The 16,346-nt window shown below is 56.0% G+C and overlaps 1 protein-coding gene across 2 annotated transcripts; it reads left to right on the plus strand.

Moving 5' to 3' along the window:
- Positions 1–968: 968 nt before the first annotated feature.
- On the plus strand, positions 969–16,280 carry RAC2 (Rac family small GTPase 2). 2 transcript variants are annotated; one of them, XM_019753013.3, is made up of 7 exons: positions 971–1,143; positions 3,304–3,375; positions 9,661–9,778; positions 10,558–10,620; positions 11,123–11,282; positions 14,814–14,946; positions 15,526–16,280. In XM_019753013.3, exons 1-6 carry the CDS (start codon positions 1,109–1,111, stop codon positions 14,942–14,944), a joined length of 579 nt encoding a protein of 192 aa, XP_019608572.1. In that variant the 5' UTR covers positions 971–1,108; the 3' UTR covers positions 14,945–14,946; positions 15,526–16,280. The 2 variants fall into 2 exon arrangements, with proteins under 2 accessions (XP_074182462.1, XP_019608572.1); XM_074326361.2 differs by lacking the exon at positions 15,526–16,280 and having other exon boundaries at positions 969–1,143; positions 11,123–11,289; positions 14,814–14,889.
- The last annotated feature ends 66 nt before the right edge of the window (positions 16,281–16,346 follow it).

Below are 16,346 nucleotides of genomic sequence, written 5' to 3' on the forward strand. Positions count from 1 at the left end.
AGCTGTGGCAATCAATATTATAGTAAGGACTAAGTGAACTTGGAGCCCATTGGGGAGTCCCAGTACTACTCAGATCTGAGTCTTCCACGGCTTAGGGGGAGCACTCCATTCAAGAGCTGCAGGACTCAGCCATTGTCCCCCCAGACAGCAGCTGGGGTGCCAGGAGAGTTTGGAGTCACCTGACTTCTCAGACCCTCTGTTTCTGCATCTTCAATGTGGGCCATGATTCCTAGTTCCAGGGTGCCTGGTCCCACAGGACTGTCCCTCCAGCCTAGGGCCTGGCTGGCGTGGGGCCCTGCCCGTCACTTCCCTCCTATTTCCCCTTCTCCATCAGCTGACCCTCGTCTTCCTTCCTTCCTCATCTTCCTCCTCCCATATCTCTCATCCTCCCACCCTCAGGGTTTCCCACTCTGCCCAGTTTGGAGGAGTGTCTATATCGTGCTCACGCAGTCGCTCACCCGGAGTGCCCCCTCTCTGACACCACATTTAAGTGCCGGCTTGAATGCCACCGTACAGGCCCCAGCTCTCCCTCTGTGTAACTCTAGGTCTCCTCCCTGTAGATTCCCTGTGACTCCATCACTTTCTGTCTTGTTTTATGGACAACCGTGATGAGGTCGTATCTTCCCCAGGGCCAAGCTATAGCCCTTGCATCCTGGACTCCCCGGTACCTGCCACTGTGGCTGGCACACAGTAGGTGCTTACTAAATGCTTATTGCTTAGAATTGAGGTGAACCGAATTCTTGGAAACCTCAAGTTCTTGGAGAACAACTCTGGCCATGCCCATGGAAGTGAGTCCCCAGCTGAGAGGGTCCCTAGGTCTCCAGCTGGTGCCCCAGAGCAGGGATGCTCACTGGGGCGGCCAGGACCCAGCCTAGTACCTGAGGCCCCCCCCCCGCCCCCCGCTGGTCTGCTAGACCGCATGCTCCGCCTTCTGCAAACGGCTGTGAGGGCAGCAGCTTAGGCAAGTTCCGCTTCCGCTTCCTCCTGCCTCCTGTCCCCCTGCTGCTGGGCTCTGGGTCCCTCACCAGGCTCTCCACACCCCCGGTGCCCGCAGAAACGCTCCACACCCTGAGCTGTCACCGCCGCCGCTCCCCAGGCCCCAGACACGATGCAGGCCATCAAGTGTGTGGTGGTGGGAGATGGGTAGGTACCTGGCTGAACTTGCTCACAGCCCCCTACCAGGAGCCCTGGTGTCCCTGGGGAAGCCCCCTGCCCCACAGGAGTCCCTGGGAGGCAACCAGGAGGAACTGTCCCTTCTTCTCCCAGGAACCAGAGGTAGCCCCCGGGGGTACTGAGGACAGCTTCACTCTCTCTGCCCACCTCACCCTGGAAACTTCCTGGGTGGAGGGTACAGGACGGTGGGTGGTGATGCCTGGGGTCCCTCACCTGCACTCAGAGAGCTGGGGCAGGTCTCCCATGGGACCTCAGTCTTCAACTCTGTGGATGCAGGTGGGGGTGGGGAGCCAAAAATCTGCCCTTTGTCCCCAGGCTGACCTGGACCCTAGTCACTGGCTTATTCCGCTGTGTGGCCTTGGGCAAGTCACAGCACATCTCTGAACCTCAGCTTGGCCATCTGGGAAAAGGCTCACGTCCTCAGGGTTGATGTGGGGTCACTTCAGGCATTTTCAGGGGCTGTCCTGCACATAGTGTGTGCTCAATAAATGTTAGCGTCCTCACCCCTCCCCCTCACAGCTGCCTGGTTGGGGAGGATGTGGGGGTGTGTGAGTGATGAGCAGAAGTAGAGGACATGAGAGAGAGAGGGAAGGAGGAGGGACGGAGAGATGGGGGTGACTGTGGGGGTCAACGTGGGACCGGCTAGGCTGAGACACCTTCTCAGCTGTCAGATTTAGTGACCTCAGGTTATCCTGTCACCCTGGAGGCCTCAGTTTCCTCATCTGTGAGATAACAGGTCTAAATGCCAATCTCTCATGCCTCCCAGCAACAATACCTCAGGGTCCAGCGCACGGGTCTGTCCTGGGATTTTCCATAGGTGCAAGCCAGGACATCCCAGCATGTTCTAGCTGGGCAGGCCTCTTGTCCACCTTTCCTGTTCTATAGATGGGTAGTCTGAGGCCTCAAGAGACTCAGATCCTTCCTGGCCTGGGTCCCTGTGGCCCCTGCTTACTTTGGCTCTCCTGGGTCGGTGGGGGTGGGCGGCTGATCAGGCCACTCTCAGCTGATGCTGATGCATGGCTGGCTGTTATCTGCCTGCCTGCCCACTTCTGCTTTGTATCTGATCTGAGTTGGGGAGGGCGGAAGCCAAGAAAAACGTTCCAGCATTCAAAGTTACCTTGATGGCAGGCCCTGGGGAGGGCAGGGTGGGGATGAGAGGCAGGCCAACTCCTCAGAACAGGAAGTGACGAAACAGTGGAGCAAGCAGGGAGGGCCAGGGCTGCCCCTTTGGCCTCCACCTGGGCCCCATCCCAGCCCAGCAGGCTGCGGGGAAGAAAGCACGAATAGCATGTGATCACAATTTATTTAGCACTTACTATGTGTCAGGCAATGGGCTTAGCCATCCTCTGTTTTATCCTCCTACCAATTAATACTAGGACCATTTTACAGGTGGGAAAACTGAAGCTCAAAGCAGTTAAGTAATTTAACCCAAGACCTTATGGGCTTTGAACCCCAGTCTCTCAGACTCCAGAGCTCCGAGCTCTTAACTGCTATGCTCTCTGGTGAGGTAGGATGGTAGAGGAGGGACAGGCTTTCCCTGACATCTGCTGGCGGCTATGCTGTGCCCAGTTCTTTTATGGACTTCATCTAATTTACTTCTCAGTACACCTCTCTGAGGATGGACTCACCTTATACCTATCTTCTAGACGGGGAAGTTGAGGCAAAGGGAAGTTAACTGGTTTGCCCCAAATCGTGCCACTGGCAGGTAGATCTGGTGTCTGAAGCTTAGGCCTATGGCGGCAGAGCCCCGGTCAGGCGCCAGGGGCCCTGCAGCATTGGCCAGTCCAGTAGGTCTCCTGGGTACCAACTGCCCTTTACCCTCTGTCCCACATCAGTGGCACCTGGGAAAGTTCTTTCAAAACAGATTTCCAGTTCGCCCCACACCCATGGATCAGCATCTCTGGGGTAGGACCTTAAGTCTGCTCTTTAACAAACACTCCAAATGACTCTATGGCCCTCAGGTTTGAAAACACTGCCACGGGGATCTTCAGATGGGGAAACTGAGGCCAAAAGGGTGGGCCTGGGTCTTCCCTGAGGGCTGGGCTAGGGAATGGGGCAGGTGCTCCGAAACCTTTCCGTATCTCGGACAGGGCCTGTGACAGCTGTCCTTTGGAATGTCTTGTCTTTCAGAGCCGTGGGCAAGACCTGCCTTCTCATCAGCTACACCACCAACGCCTTCCCGGGAGAGTACATCCCCACCGTGTGAGTATCATGGGCAGGTGGGGTGCTCGGAGGATGGCCGACATGCATCACCAAGCCCACCCTCTTTTCAGGCACTTCCTGTGTGGGCACGTGGGGGTCGGGCAACCAGGAGATGCCCCAGCCGGTCTGCCTGGCAGAGCTGCCTGATGATCTGGCCACGGAGGGAGGCCGAGATGAGATGTCAGGCTGAGGCCTGAGGGCTCCCCAAATGGAGAGAGAATGAGTCAGAGTGGGGTGGTGCCGAAGGGGAGCAGGTGGCCTTCAAGAGGGCCGCAAGGAAGAGGGAACTGGAGAAGGCTGGCCTGAGCAAGAGGAGCAGGGTGGGAAGAGGGGCTGGGTCAGAGAAGTAGAGGTGGGGGACAGGGTGGGTGGTGGAGGAGGCAATTCAGGCCTGGGTGACAGGAGCAGAGACATCAAGACATATGTGTTGTGGGGGAGACGTCAGTGCCATCTGAGGCCCCGTCCTCTTGTTGGATGTGGAGGCAAGGTTGTCAAACTCAGGAGGGAAGGATAAGGGGAGAAACACCAGCTCCTCCCCCCCCAGCCTCCAGTGACCCCCATCACTCACAGGACAACTCCCTAACTCTGTAGCGTAGCACTCAAGGCTGTACGTGGTCTTCTCTCAACCTTCCCTTTTAGCTTCATGGCCACCTTCTATTCACCAAACATTCCAGGAGCATTTCCAGCTCAGGACCTTTGCTTAAACCGTTCCCTCTGCCTGGAGTGCCTTCCTTTTCCACACCCACAGGTCTAAGACCTCCAGGCCCAGCTCCAGTGCCTCCTCCTCCAGGAAGCCTTCCTGATCTAGCGTGAAGGGGTCTCTCGCTCTCCAGAGTAACGTTATCTAACCTTTGAACATGGGCCTATGGAGGGCAGTGAAACTTATCCTGTTCATTTCAGGTCACTTCCTGGTCTTAGTGCGGTGTCTATGCACAGTTAAATCTACAGGTTGTCTTAGACACAAGATCTAGCATGTGTTTAGAGTTGACCTGCATTGAACTTCCTGGGGAGGTCCTACAAAGATTGATCATAGCTACCATCTTTTGAGGGCTGTGTGCTGGCCCCTGTGTGAAATGTCACGCATCTGTGATCTCACTTGATCCTCACGGGGAGCTGGGGGGCTCACAGCCACTAAAGGTTCTGCCCCCAAGCTCACCGATGCCCTGTGCTACCTCTACTGATTTTATTCCCTGCAACACTGACCTGGCCCAGGCATCCAGGAGAGGGCAGACAAACCTGGGTAGCAAACCTGGAAAACCAATTTCTACCCCGTCTTGGTCCCTAATTTCCCATATAGCTTGGTGTCAATACACACCCCTCTCCAGACCTCCTCTTACCTGCCCGTTTGCCATCAATCATCAAATGTTTATCAGTACTTCCTAGTGCCGAGGGAAGGCTGGCTCTAGATTTGAGCAGTGAGGCGGGTGTGGACTCAGGTGAGATAGCGCCTGCAGAAGACCCTTGGCACCAGGAGTGTGCTGGCCCTGCCTGTGTTCCTGAATCTTCCTGTCCCAGTTGGGCTGGAAGGCCCACTTGCTGAGGGACCTCAGACCAGTCACTGCCTCTCTCTGAGCCTCAGTTTCCCTTTCTATAGGAGGTGGGGGCTGAGTGGGAGATCCCAAGCTCACTGCCTGGGTGCCTCCCCTGTGCAGGAGAGGGTAGGTGTGTTCTCTGGTGCAAGATGGCGGGACCTACAGCCAGTTGTTCTCAGCACTTTGCAGAGACTGGGCCCTGGTAGACTTGGCTATCCTGGACAACCTTGCAGGAGGACAGACAGAATGGACCAGACAAGGTCTGCCTTCCCAGGATGCTCTGAGGAGTTGGATCAGAGACTAAGCTGGCTTCAGGGGTGTGCCGTCTTTGCAGCTGCACAGCGACCCGCGCTCAGAAGGGTCCTGGACTTGATTTAATGCTCTCATAGCCCCATCTTGAAATTCTTCATTTTTGAACAAGGGGCCCTGTGTTATTATTTTGCATTGGACCCTGTGAAGTGTGTGGCCAGTCCTGCCTGCCACCCTTGTCTTCTAGTACAAGGCTGCTCAGCTCTGGACAAGCCCCAGAGTGGCTCCTGCTACAATCTCTGCACCTCTGTGACCCGGAGGGGAAGATAAGCTGCACTGAGTCCTTGACATTGGAGGGTGGGGGCAGCTGGGGAGAGTGGAGTTGGGGCAGCCCAGATATCCCAGGAGAGCTTCTGGGGCTGGGGATGTTAGGGTTTGCTGGGCCTGGGAAGCACATGCTGCCAGTGCAGGATCAGATAAGCAGAGAGCAGAGCTCTGCTTACTGCCAGCCGATGGGGGTGGGTAAACAGCTCAAGGTCAAATCCCCGTTTCACAGATGGGGAGACCAAAGCCTGCTCTGTGGATGGTTCTATGCTGGGTGTTGCCGATACAAAGACACGGCAGAAAGGCCTTGCCCTCGGGTGCCTGTGGCATAGGGGTCTCCCCCTTCCAACAGTCCTTATAGCCATTTTCAAACGGAAGCCCAGGTGAGCTTTCAAACACGGAAATTAGATGGAGCCACATTGTAACTCAATCCCTTCCCTGGTTCCTCTTCATACTTAAATCCCACCTCCTAGCCTGGCATTTGTTCCAAGCCCTGAATGACATGGTCTCTTCCCCAACCATCCCAGACTCACTAGCTTCCCCCAAGCTTCTGCCCTCCCCCTTCCCCATCATTCAGTTCCCAGCTCAGGTATTATGTCCCTGACCCCCTGTCTAAAGGGTCCCCTCACTCCACCCAGGCCCCCACCATCCCACTACTCTACTTGAGGTAAGGTAGCCTGTCCTGATCTGACTTTCCCTGCCAGGATGGGAGCTCTGGGAGGACAGGACTGTGGTCTGTCCAGTTCACTGCTGTCGCACCAGCTTCTAGAACAGAACTAAGCATATTGCAGGCAAGGGATGCTCTGATCTGCCCCGAGAAGGTGCTAGAACTCGGGCACCCCTTTCACCGGCCCCGATTTTCCTCCTCCACTTTATTCCAGGGTCAGGGCTGGGTTTGCAGCCCTGGGGAATGCAGAAAGAGGCCGCCCAGACTCTGGGTGAAAACACGCCAGCTGTGTGACCTTGGGTCGGTCACTCCTAGTCTCTGATTCTTAGTTTCTTCATGTGTAAAATGGGAACAGTGGTAAAATCTACTTCCTGGGCCCACTGAAATGATCTAAGATTGAAGGACCTGAAATAGCACTTCACACCCCGGGTGCTCAGCAAATGTGAGCCCCCTGCCCTTCCCAGATTTCAGGGTCAGCCCCACACTCCAGCTCAAACTCCACTGAGTCTCCAGCCATGAAATCGTGGTGATGCTTACCACATGGGCTCTGGATTGGGTAACAGGATCTAATCCTGGCCCTGCCACCAACTGACTGTGAGATCTTAGGCAAGTCCCTTCCTGCTTGTGAGCCTCAGTTTCCTCACTTGGAATTTAGAGTGAAGGTGGCCCCCGTGGTAGTGTAAGGTCCTCTGGTCCTGGCTGCCTGTGGGACTCTGAAGAAAGGGAACCCCTGAGAGCTGCAGAGCACTGTGTCTCTACAGCAATCCCTCGGGCTCTGGCAGCTGGTCCTCTGGGGGGGGGGCAGTGTGTGGGGACATCAAACATGAGATCGCTCAGCTTCTCAGCATTTCCCTGTGGGGGGTGGCTTGAAAGTCTCTGTCTCTTTGGATCCTACTAGCGGCCCCTACAGATAGGGCTTTTCTTCACAGTGAAGAAAGTGAGGCTCAGGGAAGCAAGGTGACTTACCCAGGGTCACACAGTCAGGACGAGTCTTCACAGGAACTCTCTGTTCCCTCTCAACTCTGGGTGGCTGTCCCCAGGTTCATTTTCCCATTCGCTTGCTCACTAATGGGTGGCATGGAAGAAGCAGGGCTCAAATCCCAGCTCCTCTGCTTATGAGCTGGCTGGTCTTGGAAAAGTTACTTAACCTCTTGGGGCCTTGGTTTCCTCGTCTGTCTAATGGGAGTAACTTAAGGTCCTTTGGCCTGAGTCACATGGGACTTTAAGACCTAACGTATGAGGAACCGTAGCCTCTGCCTGGTCCCAGGGTAGATGCTCGGTGCTGCCATAAGTCCCAGGACACAGCTTTTTCCCCATGGCCACAGCCCATAAGGCCCTGGGAGTGGCTCAGAGAAGATAGTCACCTTTGGCTCAAGGAATTTTAGAGGCTTTTGGCACCAGAGTTTCAGACTGGACATTAGAGGAGAGAGTATTCCAGCACCCTAAGGTCATCCGAAAGGAGGGTTTCTGGCCAAAGTCAAAGACAACACAGATCCTTCTTTGCCCATCATGCCCAGTGGTGTCTCCCTGGACCTGAAATCCTACGGTGGTATGCGTGGTGCCCAGGGTAGGTGTACAGAGCACCTACTATATGCCAAATGCAGTGCTGGCCTCAGGGTGCAGTGAAGAACAAGCCAGGCTTGGTGCCTCCCTTTTGGGGTGCTGAATTGACCACAGATCGCTGGGTTGGGAACCCAACCTGGCTGGGCATCAGAGACTAAGCTGGAAAGGCTTCCCAGAGGAGATGACTTTGAGATGGGGCTGGAGGAAGGATTGAGGAAGAGTCGGTCTGGCAGTGGGAGGAACAAGAGTGGGAAGCTAGGGACGGGTATTTGCAGGGGCCTTCCAGGCAGGAACGAGCAGGGCCATCTACGGAACGGAGAGGTGACAAAGACACGCTCCAGGATGAACAAGAGCAGTGTGTTAAAAAAGTCAGGCTGCAGAGCTGAAGTGGGCACGGCCCTGCCCACATGGCGGGACAGGGGCACACTAAGTGTCTGCTCATGGTGAAGGTACAGCAGTTGCCTGAGGGACGGACTGATGAGCTCTCTCCTGGAGGTGGCCCAGAGGCTTCCCCACAAAGGAGGAACTGTCTGGGCAGGGTTTTGAAGCATCACTAGGGGACAAGGGTGAAAAGAGGAGGGAAGAGTATTCCAGAGAGAGGCACAGATAGGAGACTGTGGTGGACCGCATGATCAGGGTGGGTGGGAATGTTTGGATAAGGAGAGGTGGGGAGGGAATTCCAGGTGGGGGACACAGAGTGAACAGGTGCAGGGAGGCGGGCAGTGTGCTCAGGAAACGGCCTGGCTGGTGTGTGATGGGGAAGAGTACAGGGAGAAGCTGGAAGAGGCTGAAGTCTCAATGGGCCAGGTCAGGGGATGCAGGCCTAAGTGGGTGACCTCAATGAAGACAGACAAGGTGGTGTCCCTAGCCCCCAGGGACAGGGTGTGGGGGCATCTGAGGAAGCACAGCTATGGCACGGGGCAGTGAACACTCAATGTGGAATCAGATGGAAATGACTTCGCACCTAGTTTGGTCACTCATTGACTGTGTGGCCTTGGGAAAGTCACTATACCTCTCTGATCCCAGTTTTCTCTTCCACAGCATGAGAAACCAGAATCTTGCTCTCAGGGATGTCTGTAGTCAGAAATGCTGTTGGGCTGAATTTTTTAAAAATCTGGAAGCTCATTTGATGGCTCTGGAGGCCTCTCTGAGGGCAAGGAGATTTCAGCAGTCACTTAATGTCCCACCCTATTCCTTCCACATGTGTGTCCCTAGTGTGTGCTGGTGGTATTTCCTGAAGCTCCTGTGACTGACGGCTTTCAATGTGCACTCGGGGTGGGCTGGAAAACAAGAATTAACACCCAGGACATCCCTCTGCCAGTGGAAGATGGGGAAATAGCCCAGCTTCCTGCCCTCTATGGGGAGCACCCTGAGCATAGCCCACACTGTCTCTCAGGAGGCCCGCAGGCCGGAGCCCCAGTTGCCCACAGTAGCAAACGCTCACTGGCATGCCTTATGTTGGCTGCTGTCCCCTCTCTCCTCCTGTAGCTGTCAGGGCTCACTTCCCCAATAAACCACTTGTATCACCTCCTAATTGCATGGGGGACCCAACCTAAAACGGGGAGAAACACTTGTTCAGCAAATACTGGGTGACCAGCCTCAGTGTCCTGCATAGGAGGTGGGTACCTCTATTTTGATCAAGCTTTGGAAGGAATGTTACACTGCTTTGGAAAATCACCTCTCCCAAGGCTAGGTGAGGGCTGAAACCTAATCATCGAGGCAATGGTTTCCTTTTTATGCTTACCTGCATTTACAATTTTGTATGTGGTGAATCAGTAATGAAAAAATAAAATAAAAGGAAACCCAAGTGCATAGTGCTGTGTGACTTTGGTTCCATTGCAGACCCTCTCTGGGTCTCAGCATCTGCCATGAAACAACTCAGGCCTGGCCTGGAAGGGCCCGAGCTCTGGGTCTGGAGACTGACCCTTCCGTCTTGCCTGCTTCCCATAGGTTTGACAACTATTCAGCTAATGTGATGGTGGACAGCAAGCCGGTGAACCTGGGGCTGTGGGACACGGCCGGGCAGGAGGACTACGACCGCCTCCGGCCGCTCTCCTACCCGCAGACGGTGTGCAGCCCCCACCTGCCTTGTGGGCCTGGCCTCTGCTCGCCCTGTTCCCTCTGCATCGGGTGCCCTTGGACCAGCTTGGCTTGGTGCACCCTGACCCTCTCCTTCCGGTCCAGCTCGAGGACTCTGCCTTATCCTCCCTCCCTGGGCACAGCCAGGGACTCCTCCCGTGCCCGCAGCCCTCCCTCAGGCCCCAGTTATCTCTGCCTGTCTTCACAGGCCCCCACCTCATGGGCTCTGGCACCACCTGGCTCCCTGGGGGTGGGGCAAGGAGACCTGAAGCCTCAATAGGGAGCCCAGGCCAGTGAGCCCCTGGTGTGCTGGGTCAGGGGGGAAGAGATCGGGTAAGCCTGCAGGTGGCACTGGGGCTGTTGGGCACCTCTGGGTCCTTGGCTCACCCTCCAGGGCTGGGGCTGGTAACCAGACATTGGACCAGTGAGTGCCTGGTTAGGAGTATGGATTCTGGAGCTCCAGATGGCAAACCCCTTACCTTTGTAGCCTCAGTCTCCCCATCTGTGGAATGGGGGGTGACGGCAGCACTGCTGTAGGGTGCTGTGTGAGGACGAACCACTAAGGACAGGCCCTGGCCTCTGGGAGGTGCTGGATAAACTAACAGCAGCCTGGTGGAAGGGGAAGGCGGGCATCCCTGCTCTGACAGACCCTAACCTCAGCGTCCCCTGGGCTGCCCCACTGCTCAGTGCTGCCTGGTGTGGGAGGGGCCCAGGTGGGACGCCCTTGGGCTTCCCCTCATGGGTAACACTTGCCTGCTCTTTCCCCAGGATGTCTTCCTCATCTGCTTCTCCCTTGTCAGCCCAGCCTCCTATGAGAACGTCCGTGCCAAGGTGAGCTGGGCAGAGGCAGGCTTGAGGGGCCTGGGGAGTCGGGCGCAGGTGACCCTGAGAAACGTAGGGAGGGAAGGAAGGACCCATAACTTGAAGCCTATCTCTGGGGGCAGCAGAGGGTATGAGCAGAGAGGGTCCCCAGTGCCAACTCAGGCTGGGGGGACTCAGGGGATGAGACTCAAGGGAGTCTCAGGGGGGCCTGGGAGTGTCCACTTTACTCTGTGCCCTGTCTAACCTTGTTCTCTCGCCTCCCCGCACAACCTCGTGCCACCTCTTGTCTCTGTACAAAATCATGCCTCCTCTTTTCCTGCAACCATGTGCCTTCCCCTCGCTGCACAACCTCATGTCTCTCCTCCTCACACCTTCATGCCCACACCTTATTTTCTCACAACTCGGTGCCCCTCTTCTTCCCTGCTGTCATGCTCCCTCTGCTCCCCTCACAACCTCGTGTCCTCTCTCGTCCCTGCACAACCTGTCTTCCCCCCACCGCCTACCTGCCCAGTGGTTCCCCGAGGTGCGACACCACTGCCCCAGCACACCCATCATCCTGGTGGGGACAAAGCTGGACCTGCGGGATGACAAGGACACCATCGAGAAGCTGAAGGAGAAGAAGCTGGCGCCTATTACCTACCCACAGGGCCTGGCACTGGCCAAGGAGATAGGTACGGGGCTCGGGCTCAGAGAGGGGAGCTGGGTGCGGGGGTGGGGGTGGCGGTGGAGCCCTGACTCAGCCTCATGGTGATTGCAAACACGGGCTCCAGGCCAGGCTGTGCAGTTCAAACCCTGACTGTGTTGTGTACTAGCTCTGTGACCCTAGACCAAGGACTAAGCCTCTCTGTGCCTATGTTTCCTCATCAGTAAAACCTGGCAACAGTAATAGTTCTGGGCAGTTGGGAGAATTAAATGAATTAATACACATGAAGTTCTTAGAGCAGCACCTGGGAAGCAGTCTGTGTTAGTTATTGTTAGTAGTAGTATAATCCATAATCAGATCTTGAAATAAAGTGTTTTGCACAGACAGAAGCGTGGGATGTGCTGTGGCTGCTTGGAAGGTGAGCAACCAAGTCAAGTTTAGGTATTCCAGGAAGGCTTCCTAGAGGAGGTGCTTCTGCCTTGAGTTTGAAGGGTGAGGCCTTCACTTCTGTTTTCACCTCCTTCTCCTCACCCCCAAGGCTTCTCAGCCCAACTTCTCTTTGCCTCCTGATCACTGCACCAGAGAAGTAAAGTGACTTCTCAAGGTCACACAGCTAGTAGGTGGCAGAACTGGGATTTGAACACAGAACAGCAAATTGCTGGCTGGGGTCCTCCTCGTGGAGGATCGGGCCTGCCTGCACTAGGGAGGTGATGACTGATGGGTCTGGCCTCTCCCATGGCATTGGGACCTGCTGTCCCTGGTCAGGCCCTGACCTGCCTGCAGCCCATGGACGGTGCACTTGCCCAAGAGCCCGGGACTACCAGCAGGTTTGGCCGCTATGAGCAGTGACCCAGCTGCCCATTGTGCTCTGCCTCACTCCAGGGTCCTGCAGGCCCAAAGTTTGGCCCCCAAGTCTGTCGGACCTCCCCATCCTGTCCCTGCCTCAGCCCCACCACTCTTCCTTCCCCCGGAACTGGGAGGGCCCTGGGGACTCACATCTCTTCACAGGAAGAGAAACCGCAGCCACCACCTCCCCCTTCCCGTGACTAGCCTAGTGACAGGGCCATCTTCCCCACGGGACCTCAGGCTGCTGCTTAAGCTGAGAGTCCCATGCCCCATCCTGGGGGCTCAGGCTCACAGGCACACTGGGCTAGCCTCACAAATATCGGGGATTGCACCCCTGCTTTCTCTTCTTTCTCACCAGCCTGTCTCCCTGGACTCCTTCCACCCAACATGGACGCTCCAGCCTGCAGCTGACCCTTTCCCTTTTAAGGCACATATTTTGGGATAAGAACGGGTCTGAAACTCTGGAGTCTGGTCCTGGCTCCGGCAGGGACTGTCTGTGTGACCTTGAGCCAGTGGCTCCTCTTCGAGTCTTGGTCTCCCTATCCACACAAGCCAGCCTGCACAGTCCCTTACCATCCTTTCTCCTCTATAAGGAGGTGACTTGGGGGTCCTGTCTTGGCCTCTAGCCAATTCCTTCTGAGGCTGATCTCAGGCGGTAGTGGGGGCAGGGGCAGGGGCAGGGGCTTTGAACTTGTCTTGGACCAGCCCAGGTCAAGGGGGAGGAGGCCTGGTGGCCTTAGGCCTGCAGAGCCGATGAAGAAGACAGCAGCTGCTGCTGCCCACCTGAGCCTCTCCCAGCCCTGGGGTGACCAGTTGTGGAGGCAGCTCTGATCCCAGCTGGTAATCACAGCGGACAGATTGAGTACTTCCTGGGTGCTGGGCCCAGGCATTTTCCCTCTTCATTCTTAGAGCAACTATGAAGGAGGGACTCATTACCCTCACCTTACAGAGGAGGAAACTGAGGCTCAGGGCGTGAAATCACTGGCTCAAGGTCACCCAGCTAGGACATGGCAGAGACCAGATTCTAACATTGGATGCCTGGCTCCCTCGATCATGAAGATTAGGGTCGTTTGCTGTCCCCTGGCCTGTCCCCATGCCCTCTCTGCAGCTCCCCTGCCCCTTACCTCAGCTTGATAAGTTACCACATGTCACCATGTCCTGGACCGGTGGGCGACTGAGGCACAGAGAGGACTGACAAAATGTCCTAGACCAGACCAGAGGCAGAGCTGAAGCAAGCCCAGACCCTCCAGCACAGGATCCTTGCTTTGGATACCACTGAGCCGAGAAGAGCAAGAGGGTGGTGGGTGCCAAGGAGACAGTTGGGTGAAGACGAGGTAGACACTGGCTATGGTCCCTGGCAGAGAAACAGAAGCCAAATGCCCAGTAACGTGCTTCTAGGCACAGAAGGTTATGGTGACAAGACTCCTGGACCGATCTCAGGGTGCTCCGTTCCTGCCAGCCAAGCCCTGAGACCACTGCCTAGGCTCCCTGGGGGGAGTGTGCTCCCACGTGGGGGGGAAATCGAGTGTGTGACTCTGGGCAAGTGGTATCCTCCCTGAGCCTCAGTTTCCTCACCCCTGCCCCACCCTTTTGTTCTCCCCAGCCTTGGGCATTGGCGGGCTTCCTCTTTCTAGGGGCTGCCCCTCCTGAAATCCTGGCTCCCCTCCCCACTGCTGTATGTTTCTGGGCCTGTGGCTTCCCCTCTCTGGGCCTGTTTCCTCACCTGGAAGTGGGGAATCACAGCAAGTCTTCATAGGGTTTTTGGAAGCGCCTAGCTTGGTGCCTGGCACGGAGCAGGTCGACCATCAGTGTCTGTGTCCTTCCCTCTCCCCAGAAGAGCAGGCTCCCCCAGTGAGGAGGTGAAGTTCCCCCTTCCTGGTCCTCGCCTTCCTCTTGTTTCTGAAATTGACCTCAGGCCTCTCGAAGAAGAGGTTGGCAGTTCCTCCCTTCAGGGCAATAGTGGACACAGGTTCCTTTGGGTTATAGTGGACACAGAACGCACACAGGTTCCTTTCAGAGGTTATAAAACGCTGGCCCTGGGAGTGGGGGCTCGGCCTGCCCTTGTTGTTGTCTGTGCCCCAGGCCCAGCCCTGAGTAGTCACGTGGGAGGAGGCACGGCTCCTTATGAGAGAAAGAGGAGCTTTCCAAGTCCCATTCCTCTTGCTGAGGGCCCCCTGCTGCCCAGAGGTGGAGGACAAAGGTCCAGTGTGTGACCTTGGACAGGTGGCCTCCCCTCTAGGATCCTCAGTTTCCTCATCTCTAAAATGGGGTGATGCTAAGGAATGGTCAGATGACATTTGGAAGGTCCTGGTGAGTGGGCTGTGAGTGCCTCAGGCTCATAGGGGAAGCATGGAGGCAGGTATGTGGCTATTTTCTAGAAGAAACTAAGGTGTGCAGAGATTCGGTCACTAGCTTGAGCCCTTTTCTTCCCAGGAAAGTATAAAACTGCCTGCCTGCCTTCCGCAAATTAAGGGCTTATGTGTCCCAAAACAACAACACAGACTTGCTCTTGTGGGTCTTAACTCCTCCCACTGAATTCAAACTCCCCATTTCAGATATGAGGAAACTGAGGCACAGAGAGGTAAATTCCCTGCTCTGAGTGACAGAGCCCAGGTGGCCCCCACAGCCTGGTGCAGTTGTGTGGTTTTGAAAGGGGTTTTGCCCAGGACCCTCCCCTGACCTAGGCCTCTGCCCTTTTGCTGCCTCACCCCAGACTCAGTGAAATACCTGGAGTGCTCGGCCCTCACCCAGAGAGGCCTCAAAACCGTCTTTGACGAGGCGATCCGGGCCGTCCTGTGTCCCCAGCCCACGCGGCCGCAGAAGCGCCCCTGCAGCATCCTCTAGGGGTAAGAGCCCCTCCCCCATGGCTTTAAGACCCTGTCCACCCCACACCACCACCACACTGTAGGCTCCAGCCGGGAGGCGTCATCCAGCCACTGCTCAGTGGCTCTTGGTTTCACTGGGAGTGGCAGTTAGGACAGGAATGGGAAGTGAAGTGGCCTCAGTTTCCCCATTTGCCTGAGCCAGTCCAGCTCAGTGAGCCCAGTCCCCAGAAGGAAGGTCAAGGTCTGAGAAAACCCCAGGTTACTGAGCTCCCACTCTGCGGGCCCTGCAGGAAGGCGGGAGGAGGAGGGATGGAACGATGCCTCAGTCTCCATCCCTAGGAGGGCCCAGTCCAGCCAGGGAGACCTGACACCCGCATATAGGGGCAGAGGCAGGAAAGACTGAGTTGTGAGACTGTTGGAGCAGAAGGATGGAGAGTACTTGGTGTGGCGAGACTAGCGGGGGGCGGGGGGGGGGCAGTCCTAGGGGGAGGGACAACCTTGAGCAAAAGCCCGGAGGTGGGAATGAGCCGTCTGTCAGGAAAGCTGGCTAGAGATCTTGCCTTTCCCCAAATTCTCACCCCCTGCCTGTCTGCTTTCCAGGTTGCAACCAGTCCTCCCAGCCAGATGGTTCTGACCCTCCAAGGCCTCCACTCAAAGCCTGGTGGTACCCTGGCTGGCCATGCTGTCCCCTCCCTGTGGCATTTCTTAGCAAATGGTTGCAGAGCTTGGTTCATCATCTTCTCTGTGCTGGACGCCCCCTTGGGCCCAAAGGTGTGAGTTTGTAGGTGCCGCGTGCCCATCCCCTCATGCTACTGCCTTCCCAGGGGCAGGAGGGGAGCCCCAGGACTCAATAAGCCACCCTTGCATTACTGTGGTCAGTGCCACATGGCAGCGTTTACCCATTTACTCCTGTCTCACCTGACGCCTGAATCCCCTGCAGAAACCTTGGTCCAGATGGTTGTTGGCCACCATTTGTATAACTTCAGGAACGGGTCTCACTCCTACTGAGACAGTCTACTCCAATACTGATGGCCCAGCTTGTCTGGACGTTCTCCTACTGAGCTAAAATGAGGGTCTCAGAAGTTTGTCCCTCTGGTCTTAGTTCTTCTTTCGAGACAAGATCAAAACAAACCAGATTTTTCTCAATCTCTGTGGGCATCTGCCCAGCCAGTCAAAAGCCTGGGTCCAGCCTGACTCCTGCCGTCTCTCAAGTCTCTTCTCCACTCACAGGATCCTGAGCTGCATTTACCTGTGAGAGTCTTAAACTTTCAGACCCTGCCAGTCAGGACTTTGGCTACTGCAAACAAAAAACCCAATTCAACCTGCTTAAGCAGAAAATAAATGTATTGATTTAAGTTTGGAAATATCATGACTTTAGGTACAGCATAATCAGGGGGCTCAAATGATGTCAGCAGGGCTCG

This window comes from Rhinolophus sinicus, chromosome 1 (genome assembly GCF_057876585.1).
Source record: "Rhinolophus sinicus isolate RSI-liver-muscle chromosome 1, RSI-T2T, whole genome shotgun sequence".
Lineage (NCBI taxonomy): Eukaryota > Metazoa > Chordata > Mammalia > Chiroptera > Rhinolophidae > Rhinolophus > Rhinolophus sinicus.

What these genes read in the sequence shown, in the direction of transcription:
- RAC2 (XM_019753013.3), top strand. Translation starts at nt 1,109, where the DNA reads ATGCAGGCCATCAAGTGTGTGGTGGTGGGAGATGG. An exon ending in TGTGTGGTGGTGGGAGATGG is followed by an intron (nt 1,144 to 3,303) that starts GTAGGTACCTGG and finishes CTTGTCTTTCAG; the next exon opens with AGCCGTGGGCAAGACCTGCC. An exon ending in ATGAGAACGTCCGTGCCAAG is followed by an intron (nt 10,621 to 11,122) that starts GTGAGCTGGGCA and finishes CTACCTGCCCAG; the next exon opens with TGGTTCCCCGAGGTGCGACA.